General features: G+C 43.9%; 1 protein-coding gene across 4 annotated transcripts in view; it reads left to right on the plus strand.

Annotated features, from left to right (window-relative positions):
- Positions 1–17,126, plus strand: part of LOC311528240 (aldehyde oxidase 1-like) — a 76,313-nt gene that overhangs the window by 44,500 nt on the left and 14,687 nt on the right. For 3 of the 4 annotated variants that reach the window (XM_084643020.1, XM_084643017.1, XM_084643019.1), the window contains 5 exons: positions 4,136–4,222; positions 5,847–6,038; positions 6,567–6,794; positions 9,608–9,703; positions 15,912–16,040. In XM_084643020.1, the coding sequence (XP_084499146.1) occupies positions 4,136–4,222; positions 5,847–6,038; positions 6,567–6,794; positions 9,608–9,703; positions 15,912–16,040 (732 nt within the window). The remainder of the gene's footprint in view (positions 1–4,135; positions 4,223–5,846; positions 6,039–6,566; positions 6,795–9,607; positions 9,704–15,911; positions 16,041–17,126) is intronic. The other variant, XM_084643018.1, reaches the window with a different exon arrangement.

Genomic DNA, 17,126 nt, shown 5'->3' on the forward strand with positions numbered 1-17,126 from the left:
AACTTTGTGTCACCCACAAATTTTATTAGCACATTCCCACTCTTTGTGCCAAGGTCAGTAATAAAAATGTTAAATAAGATTGGTCCCAAGACCAGTCCCTGAGGAACTCCACTAGTAACATCCCTCAGCCTGACAGTTCTCCTTTCAGTGTGACCCCTTGTAGTCTCCCCTTTAGCCAGTTCCTTCTCCACCTTTCAGTTCTCATATTAACCCCCTTCATCTCCAATTTAACTAATAATTTCCCATGTGGAACTATATAAAATGCCTTACTGAAATCCAGGTAGATTAGATCTACTGCATTTCCTTTGTCTGAAAAATCAGTTATCTTCTCCAAGAAGGAGATCACGTTGGTCTGGCACAATCTACCTTTTATAAAACTATATCGTATTTTATCCCAATTACTGTTAACTACTAAGTCCTTAACTACTTTCTCTTTCAAAATTTGTTCCAAGTTGCATACATATGTGTCTTCCTTAGATCAGAGTGCACATCTGGGGGCTCTCCGGGCTTAAGGCCTGTAGACAGATGAAGAGTTATCTTTACACATAAATGTGCTGGAACTGAGGGCAATTCTCTAAGCATGTCAAGACTCTTTACATCAAATCAGGGGCAAGGGTGTGCACATCGTAACAGGCAATTCTACAGCAATGTTCTACCTGAACAGACAGGGATTTGATCAGCTTTGCCAACAGGCTGTCAGGCAGTGGAATTTCTGCATTCTGAACAAGAGAATACTCAGTGTCTCATCTGCCAGGTCTTCAGAATTGCATGGCTCACCACCTCAGCAGGCGGTTCAGCAGGCCATTATTGGTTTCTGAGAACCAATGTAGTAAAAGCTGTCTTCCAGGCCTGGGGGAAACCCACCATAGATTTATTCACCATGAAGCAGAACAGAAAGTGCCATCAGTTCCTCTCCAGGGTGGGTCACAGCCTAGGGTCACTCACGTACGCCTTCTTGCTCCAATGGATGTCATGTTTGTTGTATGTTTTCCCTCTTGTTCCTTTGATTCCCACGGTAATCTTCACATTGAAACAGAACCATGCCACAATGATCTTATGTCACGGAGTCCCTGGGCGATGCTCCGGAACTACTCCATACGAAGCCAGTCTGGACTCTGGGGGAGCCTCCTCTCTGTGAGCAGACTGTCTCCAGGGCAAGAAGCTTACACAGCTTCGACCTTCCTGGGCCTGACCTCGGAGCATTCAGCATCCCCTTTTCACACCGTGTGCTTCCCACAGCGAGTCCGCACAGGTGGGGCTCCTGGGGAAGCCAGAGGGCCCTGCACCCTAACTCCACAGTCAGGTGTGACTCTCAGCCAGCCGGTAAAAGAGAAGGTTTATTAGACAACAGGAACACTGTCTAAATCAGAGCTTGTAGGTACAGAGAACAGGACCCCTCAGTCAGGTCCATCATGGGGGAATTAGGGAGCCCAGAACCCAGTTCTGGGCCTCCCTCCATTTCCCCAGCCAGCTCTAAACTGAAGCCCCCCCTTGGCCTTTGTCTCTTTCCCGGGCCAGGAGGCCACCTGATCTCTTTGTTCTCCAACACCTTCAGTTGGCACCTTTGCAAGGGAGGGATGCAGGCCATTAGTTGCCAGGAGACAGAGTGTTGGCTGTTCTCTGTGCAGATAGCATCACACTCACCCTCTAGGGCTCTGGAACAATCACACACCCCTATCCCACTACCTAGATACTTAAGAAAGGCATAGGGGAAACTGAGGCACCCACACAGTATTTGAAGAAAACATTAAGAACATTCCCACTTCATCACATCTTAATAGCACCCGCGTGGCCAACGCAGCAGTGGTTTTCAGATCTCTAGAGGTCATCAGTTCAGCTGTTTCTGGTTCTACCTCAGAACAAGGACATTGTATTCTAGAGTCACTGCCACCTTTTACATCCCAACCCTCATGACATGGCTGCTGACTGGCTAGACTCTGAGGAAAAGGTTTGTTCACTGGCAGTCCAGAACATCTTACTGAACAGCAGGAAACAGTCCACCAGGATCCTTTACCTGCACAAATGGAAATGGTTCTTGCTCTGCACAAGCCACAGAATATACCCTCTTCAGAGACCGAGGCTCAAGATGTTCTAGAGTATTTGCTTCATCTGAAAGAGACAGGCCTGTCAGTCAGTTTTCTGAAAATGCACCTGCCAGTACTGTCAGTCTTTCACCCTCCAGTCCAAGGTCGGTCTGTATTTTCTAACCCTGTGACAATCTGATTTTTAAAAGGAATAAGCAGGCTTCATGCACCACTGAAAGATTCATCTTCTCCCTGGAATTTGAACTTTGGAGTCATCAGCGCTAATGGGTCAACCCTTTTAACCTTTAGTTTGATGAGCCCTTTCATACTTATCAGCTAAGGTAGCTTTTCTAGTGGACTTCACATGTGCTAGGAGAGCTGGAAAATTTCAGGCACTTATACAATTTTTTATAAAGAGAAGGTTTCTCTGAGACCTCACCCCACATTCCTGACAAAGATAGTCTCAGATTCCCATCTCAACCAGACCAATCACTTACCTACTTTCTTTCCCAAGCCACACATGGACAAGGATGAGGAAAGAGTTCATAAACTGGAAGTTCACTGGACCCTTACCTTTTATTTGAACAGGACTAAGCCCTTCCACTCCTCATCTTGTTTGGTTGTTTCTTATGCGGAAAGGATGAGAGGACTAGCGGTTCCAGCACAGAGGATTTTCAGTTGGATTACCTCTTGCATATCTTTGTGTTATGACATTGTCAAATCTGTGCTACCTTTGAAACTGTCAGAATATTCTACAAGCCACAGTAGCTTTTCCTAAACAATGTTCCAGCTGCTGCTATCAGCAAAGCCATGACTTGGTCTTCAGGACACACATTTGCCAGGCATTATGCCATAGCATCAGCCTCCAGAGATGATTTAGGCTTTGGAAAGGCTGTTCTGCAGTTGCTGTTTCAGTAACCTCTGAGCTCATCCTCTGTGCAGTACTGCTTGAGAGTCATCTCATGTGGAGTAGACACTCCAGTCACTCGAAGAAAAAAGTGACTTACCTGTATGTAACTGTTGTTCTTTGAGATGTGTTGCACATGTCTATTCCACAGCATTCCCTCCTTCCCCTCTACTTTGGAGTCAATGATCATTATGAATCCAGTGCGAAGGCACTGGAGTGGGTTGGGGAAGCTCTTCCCTTTGTGCCCCTGACTGAATATATGAGGATGCACGGGGCATGTACACTGCAAATCTCCAGCTACAATGTACTGAGTGCCCACACCTAATGTGGAATAGACATGTGCAACGCAGCTTGAAGAACACCATTTACAGCTCAGGTGAGTTATGGGGTTTTTGGTCAGTGGGTTCAAAGGGTATAGTCTGCGGCCTGCCCAGAGCAAGAACCAAGCTGCAGATCTGCTGAATAAGAAGGTGCCATTTTTTTACAATCACTTCTCAGAATAGAACTTCACTTTAAACATTAGCATTTACTGATTGTGGCACAGCACACTAATCAGCCATCTCCAGGGGAAGGCACAGGAAGACATTAGACTTTCCAGCAACATCCCATTCCACTGAGGTGCACATTGCTAGACAAAAGAAACTTGTGGTATGTGCTGGACTGATACAGGTCACAACTGGGAGTTTGGAAAGTCTGTTGCTTAACAACCCATTTCCCCATGGGTTCAACAGCGTTTTGCTTAAAAATTAGTGGCACAATATAGCCTTAATTGTGTAACTGACATTTAGTTGCAAAATGTATAACCTGTTTGTACTTGAGGGTTGCATACAGTGAGTAGATTCCTGCTAGCAGATTCTGCTGGCAAGTGAAACATTGACAGGGCCAACTCCGTGGTGGGAGCAGCAACCTGACCAGGCCACAAACCCAATGTCTCTCTCCAACTTTCTCATGGTACAACCCAGGTACTCTCAGTGAGTAGTGAACAGAAAGGGGCTGCCTAGACTTGAGGTTGCTGGCTGTATATGTACTTTCTTAAACCAAAAAACTGACAAAATGAGTAAGATCAGCCCTGCTCAACCTTGGTGTTGGAAAAAAGAGATGATGGTAATGTTTGTATTTATACTTTCTGTACTGTGTGGTGGGACAAGTAAAGAGTAGTTCAAGGACTGAACAAGTCTAAGACATCTGTATTAATCCATTTTAGGTTGGCTTCATGAATGATGGTAGGATCATGGCTGCAGATGCCAAATACTATATTAATGGAGGATGCACGCCTGATGACTCTATTCTGGTAAGGGTTTTATAAAGGGGCAGATTTTCTAGTCATAACATGGGAGGAATTGTTTGCTGGAAACATTGTGGAAGGTCAGGTTCCTTGGCTCACTTCTTGTAGGATTGTCCTTCTAGCCTGTGTTGTGGGGATTCTGAGTGTGTGTCGGAAAAGGCCCCCATAAGAGAAACTACCTCTCCTGACCTAGCTCAGTGTTCCCTTTTGGCATTTCCTCACACATTCTCTTAATGGAATATTACTCAGAGTTATGTTCAAGTTATGGTGGTAGCTAATAGTCTATTCCCCACAAATGTCCTATGCCCCACAGTCTGCACAATCATTTTATGGCCACAGGGAATCTGGAAGGTTCTGACAATGGGAAAATCTCCATAGTGCTTAGAATATTAAAAACTACCTGAGATTGCCAGCAGTCTTTCACTCACACTCAGCAGGATAATTCAGTCTTCACACAGATACTACTTAGCCCTCCCTCCTTTCCCCATTGTCCCCCAATTGTACATTTGAATTCATATACCTGTTACCGCTGACTATATAGATAGATAGACACCACACCCAGTAGCAATTCGATTCTTAAAGACCAGTTGTCCCATTGGATATATATGCGCCATTTCTGCTGACATCAATAGGAGTTATTTGCACATTCAAAGCCAAAATTTGCCCATGGGGCATTAGGGTTACCTATATTCTGTGAATAATGTTTTAATTTATCATCATATTGAAAGTTTCGTTATAGCAAAGTTAAGATTGCAGGCTCTTCTCTGTGATGGGAGTGCAGTAATATCTTTCAAGAATATTAGTATTAAAAACAAACCCTTATGCTTTAGAAACCCAGGAAATGCAGAACTATGGTTACACTTCTCTACACTTCATGTGGGGGAACCAACAGTTCCTGGTTATGCATTAAACTAAAACAGTTTATCATTTTTTTAAAGGTAGAGTTTAATCAACTACGTTTTGGTGCTGAGTATTAGAACCCAGCCTGGACAGTCCAGTAAACAAAGTTTTCTCTCTTGTGGGGTTTGGGTGTTTTTTTTTTCAGGTTTGTAGAAAAATAAACAAATATGAAAACAAAAACCAAAGTTAAAAGACTTTTGTAGTGGTGGCTTCTTTGAGAAATGAACTTTAACTCTGCACATCCTTAGATCCCTTTGTCCAGTTCATTTCAAATTATGTGGAAAATTTTTGCTTCAGGCCCAGATCTAAACTACAGTTTTTTAGATTTATATGAATTTTTGTAAATTTTTAGACTTAGGCCAAAATCAGGCTTATAATGGAATTTCATTTGCAGCCTTAACTATGGAGCGACTATTGTAGCTCACTAATTATATATCAACTGCTATTGTGTCTACTACGTTCCTTGCATATGCTAACAAAACTATTGAAATGTAAGATCATGCTATGTGGGAAATGTAGATGTAATGAGTGTAGAGTATTCTTGTTACATAGGATTTATAGAAACTTTAAAAATAAAAAAATAAAAGCTTAAAATATTCTTCTATTGTCCGAATTGTCTCAAGTCCAAGTCCTTTCTCTAAGAGGAGGAATGTTTATTAGTTTAAATGTGAATGTAATTTTAAGGGAAGAGCTGTTCTGATGTTTAGCTGTACCTGTTCCCATACTCAAGGTAGCAGAGGTAGTCTTACTAAAAATGGATAATGCTTACAAGATTCCCAACCTGCGGTGCTGCAGTCGCGCCTGCAAGACGAACTTGCCGTCAAACACAGCGTTCCGAGGTTTTGGTTTCCCACAGTCAGGACTGATTACAGAATCCTGGATAACAGCCATTGCAGCCAAAAGTGATTTATCACCAGAAAAGGTAAGGAAAAAGGATTATTAGCATTGAAATGAAACAGTTTATTTTTTTTTACTCTTTTGTACTGTGCAACCTGTGTTAAAGTGTGGCCCACACAATGAAATATTTGAGAACTCCTGGGTTGGCTGACTAGCCAGAACTAATCGTTTACAAGTCCCGAATTCACTACAAAGTGTTTGTTGCTACTAGTTACTCTTGATTTTGTGACTGGTCACCTGAGTCACATGGTATTTTGTCTGTTTCCAGATTGAATGACTAAAATATTTTAAAGATGAGAGTAACAAAACAAAACATTGTGGGTATGACTTTCTGGATGAAATTGTGCTAAAATTTTAAAATATTTCGCACTCAGAGTTTGACTGCTTTCAAAAATGAATAATATGGCCCCACTGTCATGCTTTACCCAGCTTGTCATGAGTAATCATGAAAATACTCAAGAATGCATTTTGCTTACTATTTGACCGCTAATCCCAAAAGTAGTAGTCTGCTTTTATGAAGATTGTATGATCTGGGTTAATTCTCCTGTTTCAGGTTAGAGAAATAAACATGTACAAAGAAACTGAACAATTATGCTACTTTCAAGAGCTTGATCCAGAGAACCTGGTAAGGTGTTGGAATGAATGTATGGAGAAGTCTGAATACTACAGCAGGAAAACAGCTGTGGAAGAATTTAACAAGCAAAATTACTGGAAGAAGAAGGGGATTGCCATTATTCCCATGAAGTTTCCATTTGGCTTGTTCACGCGTTTTCTAAGTCAGGTCAGTTGGCTTTAAAGCAGCTTTAAAAATGCTGACTAACACAATGGCCTAAGCCTTTCACCCTTGGAAGGCTAAATTTTACCTAGTTTAGATAACAAAAAATATACCGTAACTTTAATCCCAGATGAATACTTGTCCACATCCTAACACCTGTTATCCATAGGCTGCATCAGCTTCTGAGTCACTTCCAGGTGCAATCAAAGGTGTTAATTTTGATCTGTAAAGCCCATGTAGTTTGAGCCATGGCTAGCTTCCCTGTAACATACTACATAGGATAAGAACAGATGAAGGCCATTTACTACCAGTGTCTAAGTTTAAGTTTTTGGGTACTGAAGGCAAGACATTGTCTTCAAAGTGTTCTCACCTCTAGAATTTTCTCCCCCCTGAACCCAAGCCTGTTGAACTTTGGGCACTAGGGAAAGCTGCTTTTTCATGCTTATCATTTGCAGGTCATGGGGGGTAAGCGTTAGGAAAAGAGAGTTGGAGGAGGAGATTTAATACATATTGATGACTTGTGTGGTATGTTTAATGTTGGGGATGTGTTCAGATCTTGTTCGATAAGCACCTTTTATACACTGAAAAATAAATCAATCCAGAAGGTGACAGAATGTCACACCCAATTTGCAGCCTCTCCTCAACATTTTATTCACAGGGTCTATTGCAGACTGTGATGCAGTTTATGGCTGAGTTGTGGGGGTTGGAAAGAAACCCCATTCAGGACTCAACTGGCTCTGACCAGTACTGTCAGTCTATCCAATTCATGGCTCCCCAAAAAGTCCAGAGGCTTGAAAACATTAACAAGAGAGAAAATAGAACTTGCAGCAATGTTTTTATATAAACATCTGTCACAGGGTGACAGTCAGTTGACACCCATTTAGGCTTCAGAGAGCACCTGAACCCTAGAGGGGAGAAGACCAGGTGAGTTGGAGATCTGGTGAGTCAGATCCAGAGAAATGCCTGAGAAAGCAGAGCAATAAAAGCAGCAGGTGGCAGCTGCCTGGGAGAGACAAGGACACTGCAGAGAACAGAAAGGTTTCCAGTCCCTGCCTGGGAATAGGGAGGAATTGGCTAGGAGACCAGCAGAGGGGCCAGTCCCAGGAGACTGAAGAGGGCTAAAAGCTAGGAGACTAGCAGAGGAGTTGGCCTGCTAATCTTCCTGAGCCATAGAGCCAGCGCTGGGAGGCTGAAAAGGGCTGAATCATTGGACTGTGTGTTGGGTAGAAGAATCATGAGACTGATCACACTCATGTGGATGGCTGGGAGTGTGGGGCTCTGGAACAAGGACAGAAAGGAACTGAGAGCCAAGTGCTGGTGGACTCACGTGTGGATGACCTGGAAGTGATGGTCCTGGAGAGAGGAATGGAAAATCACTGTACCTTGATATATTTTACTGTGGGAATTAAGAGAACAGTTTTACCATGAGGGGTCTTACATGTACATGAATAAATTATGCCCAGAGGTGAGACTTTGAATTTGACAGTAAGAGAGACTGTTCTTTTTATGGCTAGTCTAAGGGGAAACTGAGGAAGGCACACTTGATATGTGGCAACCTGCTACAGGAGAGCATGTCAGATAGGGGGATGCCTTATTAAAGCATATAATTGCTATGCAAAAATGTGATGACTCTAGCCATTTTTAGAAATGACTAGACTATGTAGCTGGAAGGGGTTGCAAGTGTTTTGGAGAATAGGATTACAATTCAAAATGATCTGGACAAACTGGAGAAATGGTCTGAAGTAAATACGATGAAATTCAATAAGGACAAATGCAAAGTACTCCACTTGGGAAGGAACAATCAGTTGCACACATACAAAATGGGAAATGACTGCCTAGGAAGGAGTCCTGCGGAAAGGAATCTGGGGGTCATAGTGGGCCACAAGCTAAATATGAGTCAACAGTGTAACGCTGTTGCCAAAAAAGCGAACATCGTTCTGGGATGTATTAGCCGGAGTGTTGTAAGCAAGACATGAGAAGTAATTCTTCTGCTATACTCTGCACTGATTAGGCCTCAACTGGAGTATTGTGTCCAGTTCTGGGCACCACATTTCAGGAAGGACGTGGACAACTTGGAGAGAGTCCAGAGAAGAGCAACAAAAATAATTAAAGGTCTAAAAAACATGACCTCTGAGGGAAGATTGAAAAAATTAGGTTTGTTTGGTCTGGAAAAGAGAAGACTGAGAGGGGACATGATAACAGTTTTCAAGTACGTAAAAGGTTGTTACAAGGAGGAGGAAGAAAAATTGTTTTTCTTAACCTCTGAGGATAGGACAAGAAGCAATGGGCTTAAATTGCAGCAAGTGTGGTTTAGGTTGGACATTAGGAGAAACTTCCTAACTGTCAGGGTGGTTAAGCACTGGAATAAATTGCCTAGGGAGGTTGTGAAATCTCCATCATTGGAGATTTTTAAGAGCAGGTTGGACAAACTCCTGTCAGGGATGGTCTAGGTAATACTTAGTTCTGCCATGAGTGCAGGGGACTGGACTAGATGACCTCTCAAGGTCCCTTCCAGTTCTATGATTCCATGTAGTTCAGTTTCTTTCCTTGTGTTCCTAACATCATGAGAAACAAACCTCCATAAACTGATATCTCCTCACTTGAAGTTTAATGTAGAGACAGAGCTGATGCTGGAATTCCAAATGGCCTCTGATTCTGTCTCGGCAGATAAGGTTATAGCATCTAAAATCACAATGCACTTCAAGGCGCCATCCCTTCTGCTTTTGATGCATTGCCCCATGTTAAATGCAGATCCTTTTTCCGTTAAATCATAGGGTAGTAACAGCACTCAGTAGTCCATTTCTGCTCTCTCTCTTTAGGCTGCTGCTCTGGTTCATATCTATATGGATGGTTCTGTGCTTCTAACTCATGGTGGAATTGAAATGGGACAAGGCATTCACACCAAAATGATCCAGGTACCAAAATCAAATATTAGCCATGTGCTAAAGACGTACTATGGACAAACACTGCTAAACAGATGTTTAGTTATTGGAAAAGCTGTAGCAAGACTGTGAACACAGATAGTGAACACAGATAGAGACAAATTCTTCTCTGGCATAACTCTATTGACATCAACAGAGTTATGGCAGCAGAGAAAAGTCCCTTGTTCTGGCAGGCAAACAAGCCCTGTGTATGTGAGCTGCTCCCATAGCCAGCTTTGTTAAGGGCCACAGTGGGAGCAGGCAGAGAAGACGAATAGCTTACAGGAACCACCTTATTATTACTATTACTTATTTGTATTACAGTAGTGCCTGAAGGCTGTGGTCAGTGTTGGGCCCCTTTTTGTTTGGCACTGTACAAACCTGTTGTAAAATGCAGTCATTGCCACATGTAGCACGTCAACTATATAAACAAAACAGACAAAAGGAATGCAGCAGAACTCGTATTTTATTAACCAATTGGGGATTGAGGAGTTCATAAGATCAAAAAAATAATACAATTGAACATCTCAAAATTACAGCAGGAACAGTGCATAAGTTAATAAATTAACTCTGTTGATAGTGTACATAACAAATGGTTATAAATTCATACAGCATGCTTTATTTTTTTTATTTTTTTTGTGTGTGAGAGAATTGCACATCTTCTTTCTCACCAAATCTCTCAGTCTTTTCAACCCTGTGCTGCTGCTTGAATGTTGGCTGAAGGATTGAAGTCACATTGAGTAGCAGAAAGATGATTTTGGCAGCAGAAAAATGATTCATATAACCTGTTGGTCTTCGAGTATTGTCCCCATGGGTGCTCCACTCTAGGTGTGCATGAACCCCATGTTCCTCAGATCCGAGATTTTAGTTAGCAGTGTTCTTTCTGACCGTGCATGTGACCCATGCAGCCTTTTGCCCTGCACCGTAACCATATAGAGCTGCATAGGTGAACCACCCTCAGTTCTTCTTTGAGTAGTGTTCCTATAGGGGCTCCATTGTAGGTGTGTTTGTGTCCCTGCACTGCTGATCGGAGAACTTTGGTAGCAGTGTCCGTTAGGCCTGCACATGCACTGTCTCTCCTCGTGCTGCCCCACGAGGCTAGCCAGCGCGCGTGGCCTTAACCCCCTTCAGTTTCTTCTCAACCACGCTGGCTAAAGACAGAGCTATTTGCAGTCCACTAGGACTATTACTTTAATCTGCATTTCTGTAGTTAGTTAGCCTCCTAGTTTGTAGTGAGCCAGAAGAGGTAGTTTTGCAGTACTCCTCCCAAGCTCCATATGGTGCTCATTACCAACAGAGCCCAAGGATATAGTCACAGATGGCCCCACCTTGGTATGGCCACCCAGGGGTGCCATGACCACTCCAGTGGCCATATTGGGACCCTTGCGTGGCACAACACCAATAAGCCTCTCAAGCTTTGAGCCTCGCCCAGAAACCTTGGAGGCACACTCCCTTGGCTGCAGCATCCAAGGCTTCAGAACCATCTCAAGACATAGAGAAACAGGAAACCGGTACTGAGGAGGAAGTGACACCAAGGACCCTATACTCCTCTCCAGACGAAGCCATCATGCCTCCTCCACCATCTTTGGCAGACGACTTTCGTCTCTTCCAGGAGTTGGCGAAGAAGGTGGCAGAAACACTCCAGATACCATTGGAAAAAGTCAAGAACACCTACCATCAACTCCTTGACATCATCCACTCTTCATCCTCCTCAAAGATTGCCCTCCTGATTAATGAGACCATGTTAGACCCGACAGACAGTGTGGCAAATCTCAGGATCGATGGCGCCAACCTGCAAGCAAGCTGACAAAAATTACTACATCCCTGCCAAGGAATCTGAATTCCTATTTTCCCACCTACCATCCAACTCCAATGTGGTGGACTCCATCTCAACTCCTGTGGCTCACAACACCAGTCAAGAGCTACTCCCTACAATAGGGATTGGAAGTGCCTTGACCTTTTCGGCAGAGAAGCGTACTCCTCAGGCACCCTACAATTCTGTATTGCCAACTATTAGCCCCTCATGGTGAAATATGATTATATAAAACTGAATGACTTTATTGAGACAATGCCAGAAGCATATCATGACTCATTTAAGACCATTATCCAGGAGGGCCAGTTAGTGCCAAAGATATTGCTGTAATCTGCCTTCAACACAGCAGCTAGGTCCATCTCCACTTCTGGCATCATGGCTCCTTTTGTTGGGTTTCCCAAAGGAGGTACAGTCCATGGTTAAGCACCTTCCATTTGAGGGCATGAAGCTCTTCACTGAGAAGACTGATGCCTCCCTTCATACCCTGGGGGACTGCAGGGCTAGCCTGCAGTCACTGGGTAGCTATATACTGGGACAAAAGAGACAATTTAGTCCCCAATTCCAGCATAGACCAAATGCGCCTCAGTACTAACCTCAGTGCCACTACAAGCCACAAAGAAAGAAAGGGAAATTTCCTAAATGCAAACCATCTGACCCACAATCTTCATCTTAGCCCTCTACGTCTAAGCTGTTTTGATGGACAGGTCAAAGTACTCCCCCCCCCCCAACTGACACAGCCAACCATCATTCCACACCCATTTGGCCACTGATTGGCAGCACTCTGAAGTGCCTGGGAATATATAATTTCAGACCAACGGGTCCTAGAGATCGTTTGAGCTGGGTACTCCATCCATTTTACCTCCTTACCTCCCTCCACAACACCCTTCTGCATCCCTCTTCAGGGACCCTTCTCACAAGAGTTTACTATGAATAGAAACAGATTGCTTCCTCCAGTTAGGAGCCATAGAACCAGTACCTCAGCATCTTGAGACAAAGGGTTCTACTCTTGTTATTTCCTAATACCCAGAAAGAAGGGAGGTTGGAGACCCACACTAGACCTCAGCTCCTAACAAATTCATCGAGGCTCAAAAATTCAAGGTGGTCACCTTGTCAATGATCATTCCAACATTGGAACAGGGAGACTGGTTTACAGCCCTCAACCTTCAAGATGCCTATTTTCATATCTCAATCCTACTGGCTCACAGATGATTTCTCAGATTCACTCTGGGACACGACCATTAAAAATACAGAGTGCTCCCCTCTGGGATTATCAGCCCCAAAAGTATTTTCCAAGATTCTCTCAGTGGTGCCCTCTCATTTACGTTCTCAAGGGATAATGATCTATTTTTACCTAGATGATTGCCTCCTCAGAGCCTGGTCTCATCATGAGGCTCACCAAGTCAGTGAAGCTACGATATACTTGTTTATGGAACTGTGTCTACAGATCAACACCCAGAAGTCAACCTCTCTCCAGTGCAACACCTGGAATTCATAGGGGCTGACCTCCATTTGTTACAGGCCAAAGCCTTCTTACCTCAACACAGGTTCCTATCCTTAGACACCATTCAAAGCAGCCCCCAAATACCAGCCAGGCTCTGCTCCAACTCTTGGGGCATACGGCAGCAGGCATGGTGGTAATAGCACATGCCAGACTTCACATGCAATGCCTCCAAATGTGGTTCAGCTCAGTTTACAGACCCAATAAGGACAGGCTGAACAAATCCCTATCACCACCCACCAGGATCAAAAACACCTTACACTGGTGGAAGGATCCAGCTAACATTTGCAAAAGGATCCCATTTGCGCAAACATCACCATCGTTGCTCCTCATCACCGATGCATCACTCAGAGGTGTGGCATGCATCTAAACGGCCACACAATACAAGGCAAATGGTCACCTGTGGAGATATCCCTCCACATCAATCTCCTCAAGTCAGAAATGCCTGCACCTATTTCCTCCTGCTGATCACAGGATCACATACAAAGATCCTAACAAACAACATAGCCTGTATGTACTACATCAGTTGGCAGAGGGGAGCCAAGCCGCCCCCCCCCCCCATGCACAGAAGCTATGAGGCTATGGAACTGGTGCATCTTACACAGTGTCACACTGTCCATGGCTTACGTCCCCAGCAGATAAAACTCAATAGCGGACAGTCTCAGTCACACATTCCCGCAGGACCATGAGGGGGAGATACACCCAATAGTGCTTCACAACCTATTCAGATGATGGGGAATACCATCCACAGACCTGTTCGCAACTCACCTGAACAAGAAATATCCACAGTACTGCTCCAGAGTGAGGATGGGACAACACTCCCTGGGCGATGCTCTCCTCCTCCCCTGGGACAAGGACCTTCTCTACACCTTTCCTCCATTTCCCCTACTATCAAAGGTCCTGCTGAAAATAAAAAGGGATGGAGCTCACCTTATTCTGATTGCTCCTACTTGGTCGAGACAGACCTGGTACCCTTACCTGGCACAGCTCGCAACGTGCCCACCAATTCCTCTCCCAGCCATTCCACACCTTTTCATGCAGAACAGAGAACGTACCCTACATCGCAACTTAGGAATTTTCTGCCTTAAGACATGCTTGGTTCATACACCTGGAAAGCTCTTGTTCAGTCTTTTTTAAGGAAAAGGTCATGTTGCAACTGCATCCCAAGTTCTTACCAAAGGTATCCTTGGACTTCCGGGTAAACCAACCTATCCAACTTCCAGTTTTCTTCCCTAAGCCACACCAGAATAAAGAAGATGAGGCATTACATATACTTGATGTCAGGAGGGTATTAGCCTTTTACCTAGACAGAACTAAGTCCTTTAGAAAATTTCCCAGATTGTTTCTCTCCATTGTGGACAGAACTAAGGGATCTCCAATTTCCAAATAAAGACTGGCTATCTGGCTGCATTACCTATTGTTATCAGTCCCATGATATTCAACCTCTTTCTAGAGTATTAACTCACTCCACAAGATCCCTTTCTGCTTCATTAGCCTTTCTTAAGAGCATTCCTGTACAGAAATATGTAGAGCCATGACTTGGACCGCCATTCAGACCTTTTCTGAACACTATACAGTTACTCATGTCTCAGCTTCTGATGCCATGTTTGTCTCTACTGTGCTATTTTCAGCCTTAGACTCAACTCCAAAACCTACCCCTCCATAGAGGGCACTGCTCAGTAGTCACCTAGAGTGGCGCACCCACAGGGACACTACTGAAAGAAGAAGAGAAGGTTACTCACCCTGTGCAGTAACTGTGGTTCTTCAAGATGTGTCCCTGTGGATGCTACACTACCTGCCCTCCTACCCTCTGCTTTGAGTTCTTTACCATGGAGCTGCTCAGCAGAGAAGAAACTGAAGGCAGTTCACCCGCACAGCTATATATGGCCACGGTGCAGAGCATGGGGCTGCATGGGGCACATGCGTGAGCTGAACAGACACTACTACCTAAAATCTATGATCTGAGGCTGATGGGGCACATGTGCACTTAGAGTGGAGCGCCCATAGGCGCACATATAACCATCTCTTCCTAAGATCGATGTTCATAAAATCGGGGTTCTACTGTATTGTTATCCACATTTGACTGACTGGGAACTGAGGCACAGAGAGACACTGGGTACATCTATGCAGCAAAAAAAAACCGTGGTAGCAAGTCTCAGAGCCCAGGTCAACTGAATTGGGCTTGCACTGTGGGGCTAAAAGTAGCAGTTCAGGCTCCAACCAAAACAGGAGTCTCAGCCAGAGCCCCAACATCTACATTATTATTTTCAGACCTGCAGCACAAGCCCAAGTCAATTGGCCTGGACTCTGATACTTGCTGCCATAGGGTTTTGGAGTATTTTGTTTATTTTTAACTATATAGACACACCCTAATGACTTGCTTAGGATCACACAGGAAGTTTGTAGCAGAATCAGGAATTGAACTTAGCTCTATAGAGACTCAGTCTAGTGCTTTAACCACAAGACCATCATTCCTCTGTTCCACTTTACCCCTACAGACACAGCAATGTGATTACAATTGGAAATGGAAGGCTCTGGAGCAAGAATATCTAATAATTTCTTTATTAGATCAAATCCTATCAAATCCATAACCTAGTGTCTAAGGGTATTTTTACACAGCAAAGAAAAACCCACGGCTGGCCCATGCCAGCCAACTCAGGCTTGCAGGGCTTGAGCTGTGGGGCTGTTTCATTGCTTTGTAGACTTTCAGGCACGGGCTGGAGCCTGGGCTCTGGGACCTCACACCCTGCAGGGTCCTAGTGAAAATGAAACAGCCCAAGTCCTGGGTTTTTCTTTGCTGTGTAGACATACCTTTTGAAGGCTGATATTATTGCAATGTTCAGAAATGTGTGTTTCAAATGGAATGAGAGTATGTTCATTCCCCACCCCAGGTTGCCAGCCGGGAATTAAAGATCCCCATGTCGAGTATTCATTTTTGTGAAACAAGCACAACAACTGTTCCTAATGCTTGTGCTTCAGTAGCATCTGCTGGAACTGATGTCAATGGAATGGCAGTAAAGGTAAAGGGTAATATTTGTCTACCAGTGAACTTTAAAAGCCCACATTCATCAAGGTTTTTAAGCAAGTGCCTAATTTTACGCACATGAGCAGTCCCACAGAGCTTGAAATTACCTATTGTGTGGCTATTGCAGGTGGCCACTAAGAATATGAAACATTGCTTCTTGATGAATTCCAAACTCTTTGTTATGTTGTGGTTTGGGGTTTCCAGAACAGAACCCAAAGCTCCCCAAAAAGGCTTAAGGTTTTTTTTACTAAACACTCACTGCATATAATGGAGGCCTCTTATCTCTCCTGCGATGAAGTGAGCAAACCAGTTCTTAAAGACCTGGCACTGATCATGTGCTAGTTCACACTAATCCCAGACATTATTTTAAGGTTTGAGTCAATTTAATTAAACAAATCTTCCCTACCTCTCTCTCATCCTTCCGCATCTTCCTTAAATCAAGACCCTTAATTTCCTCCCTATTTTTTCATGAAAGAATCACAGGCCTAGCTGATCTTTGGTTTCTCTACTGGACAGAGGCCTCTTGTTTTTTATATTAAAACTTACACATTTTGTAAGCTTCTCTGTTACAATGGAGCAGTGTCTCTGGGTGGTAATTTTATTGGGAAGCCTGACAATGGTGGCAGATTTGGAGGCAGAAACTTGGCTAGTCCCAGGAGAGAGACTTAAGATCTCATGAGTATTTGATTCCTTGATCCAAAGATGGGGTGGGAAGAGTGGGTATCACATGAGCCCTGGAGTAAGGGATGACGCAAAGGCCTGAAGGAGGCCTGGTTGTGCAGATCTGGGAGCGGAGGAGAAGGATCTGGTTTGGGGAGAGATGGGACCTCTGTTGTACTACTTCTGTTGAGATTTAGATGAGCATAAGAACCTCCAGATGTTTATCAAAAAGAAAAGGAGTACTTGTGGCACCTTAGAGACTAACCAATTGTACTCCTTTTCTTTTTGCGAATACAGACTAACACGGCTGTTACTCTGAAACCAGATGTTTATCTAAACTGACCGACCTGCTGGAGTGTTTCAGGGTCACCCATCTCTAGTAGTGGCCTTACCAATTAGCTAGATTAATCTATTTTCACAT

The sequence above is a fragment of the Lepidochelys olivacea genome (assembly GCF_965140295.1).
Source record: "Lepidochelys olivacea isolate rLepOli2 genome assembly, chromosome: 11".
Taxonomy (NCBI): domain Eukaryota; kingdom Metazoa; phylum Chordata; order Testudines; family Cheloniidae; genus Lepidochelys; species Lepidochelys olivacea.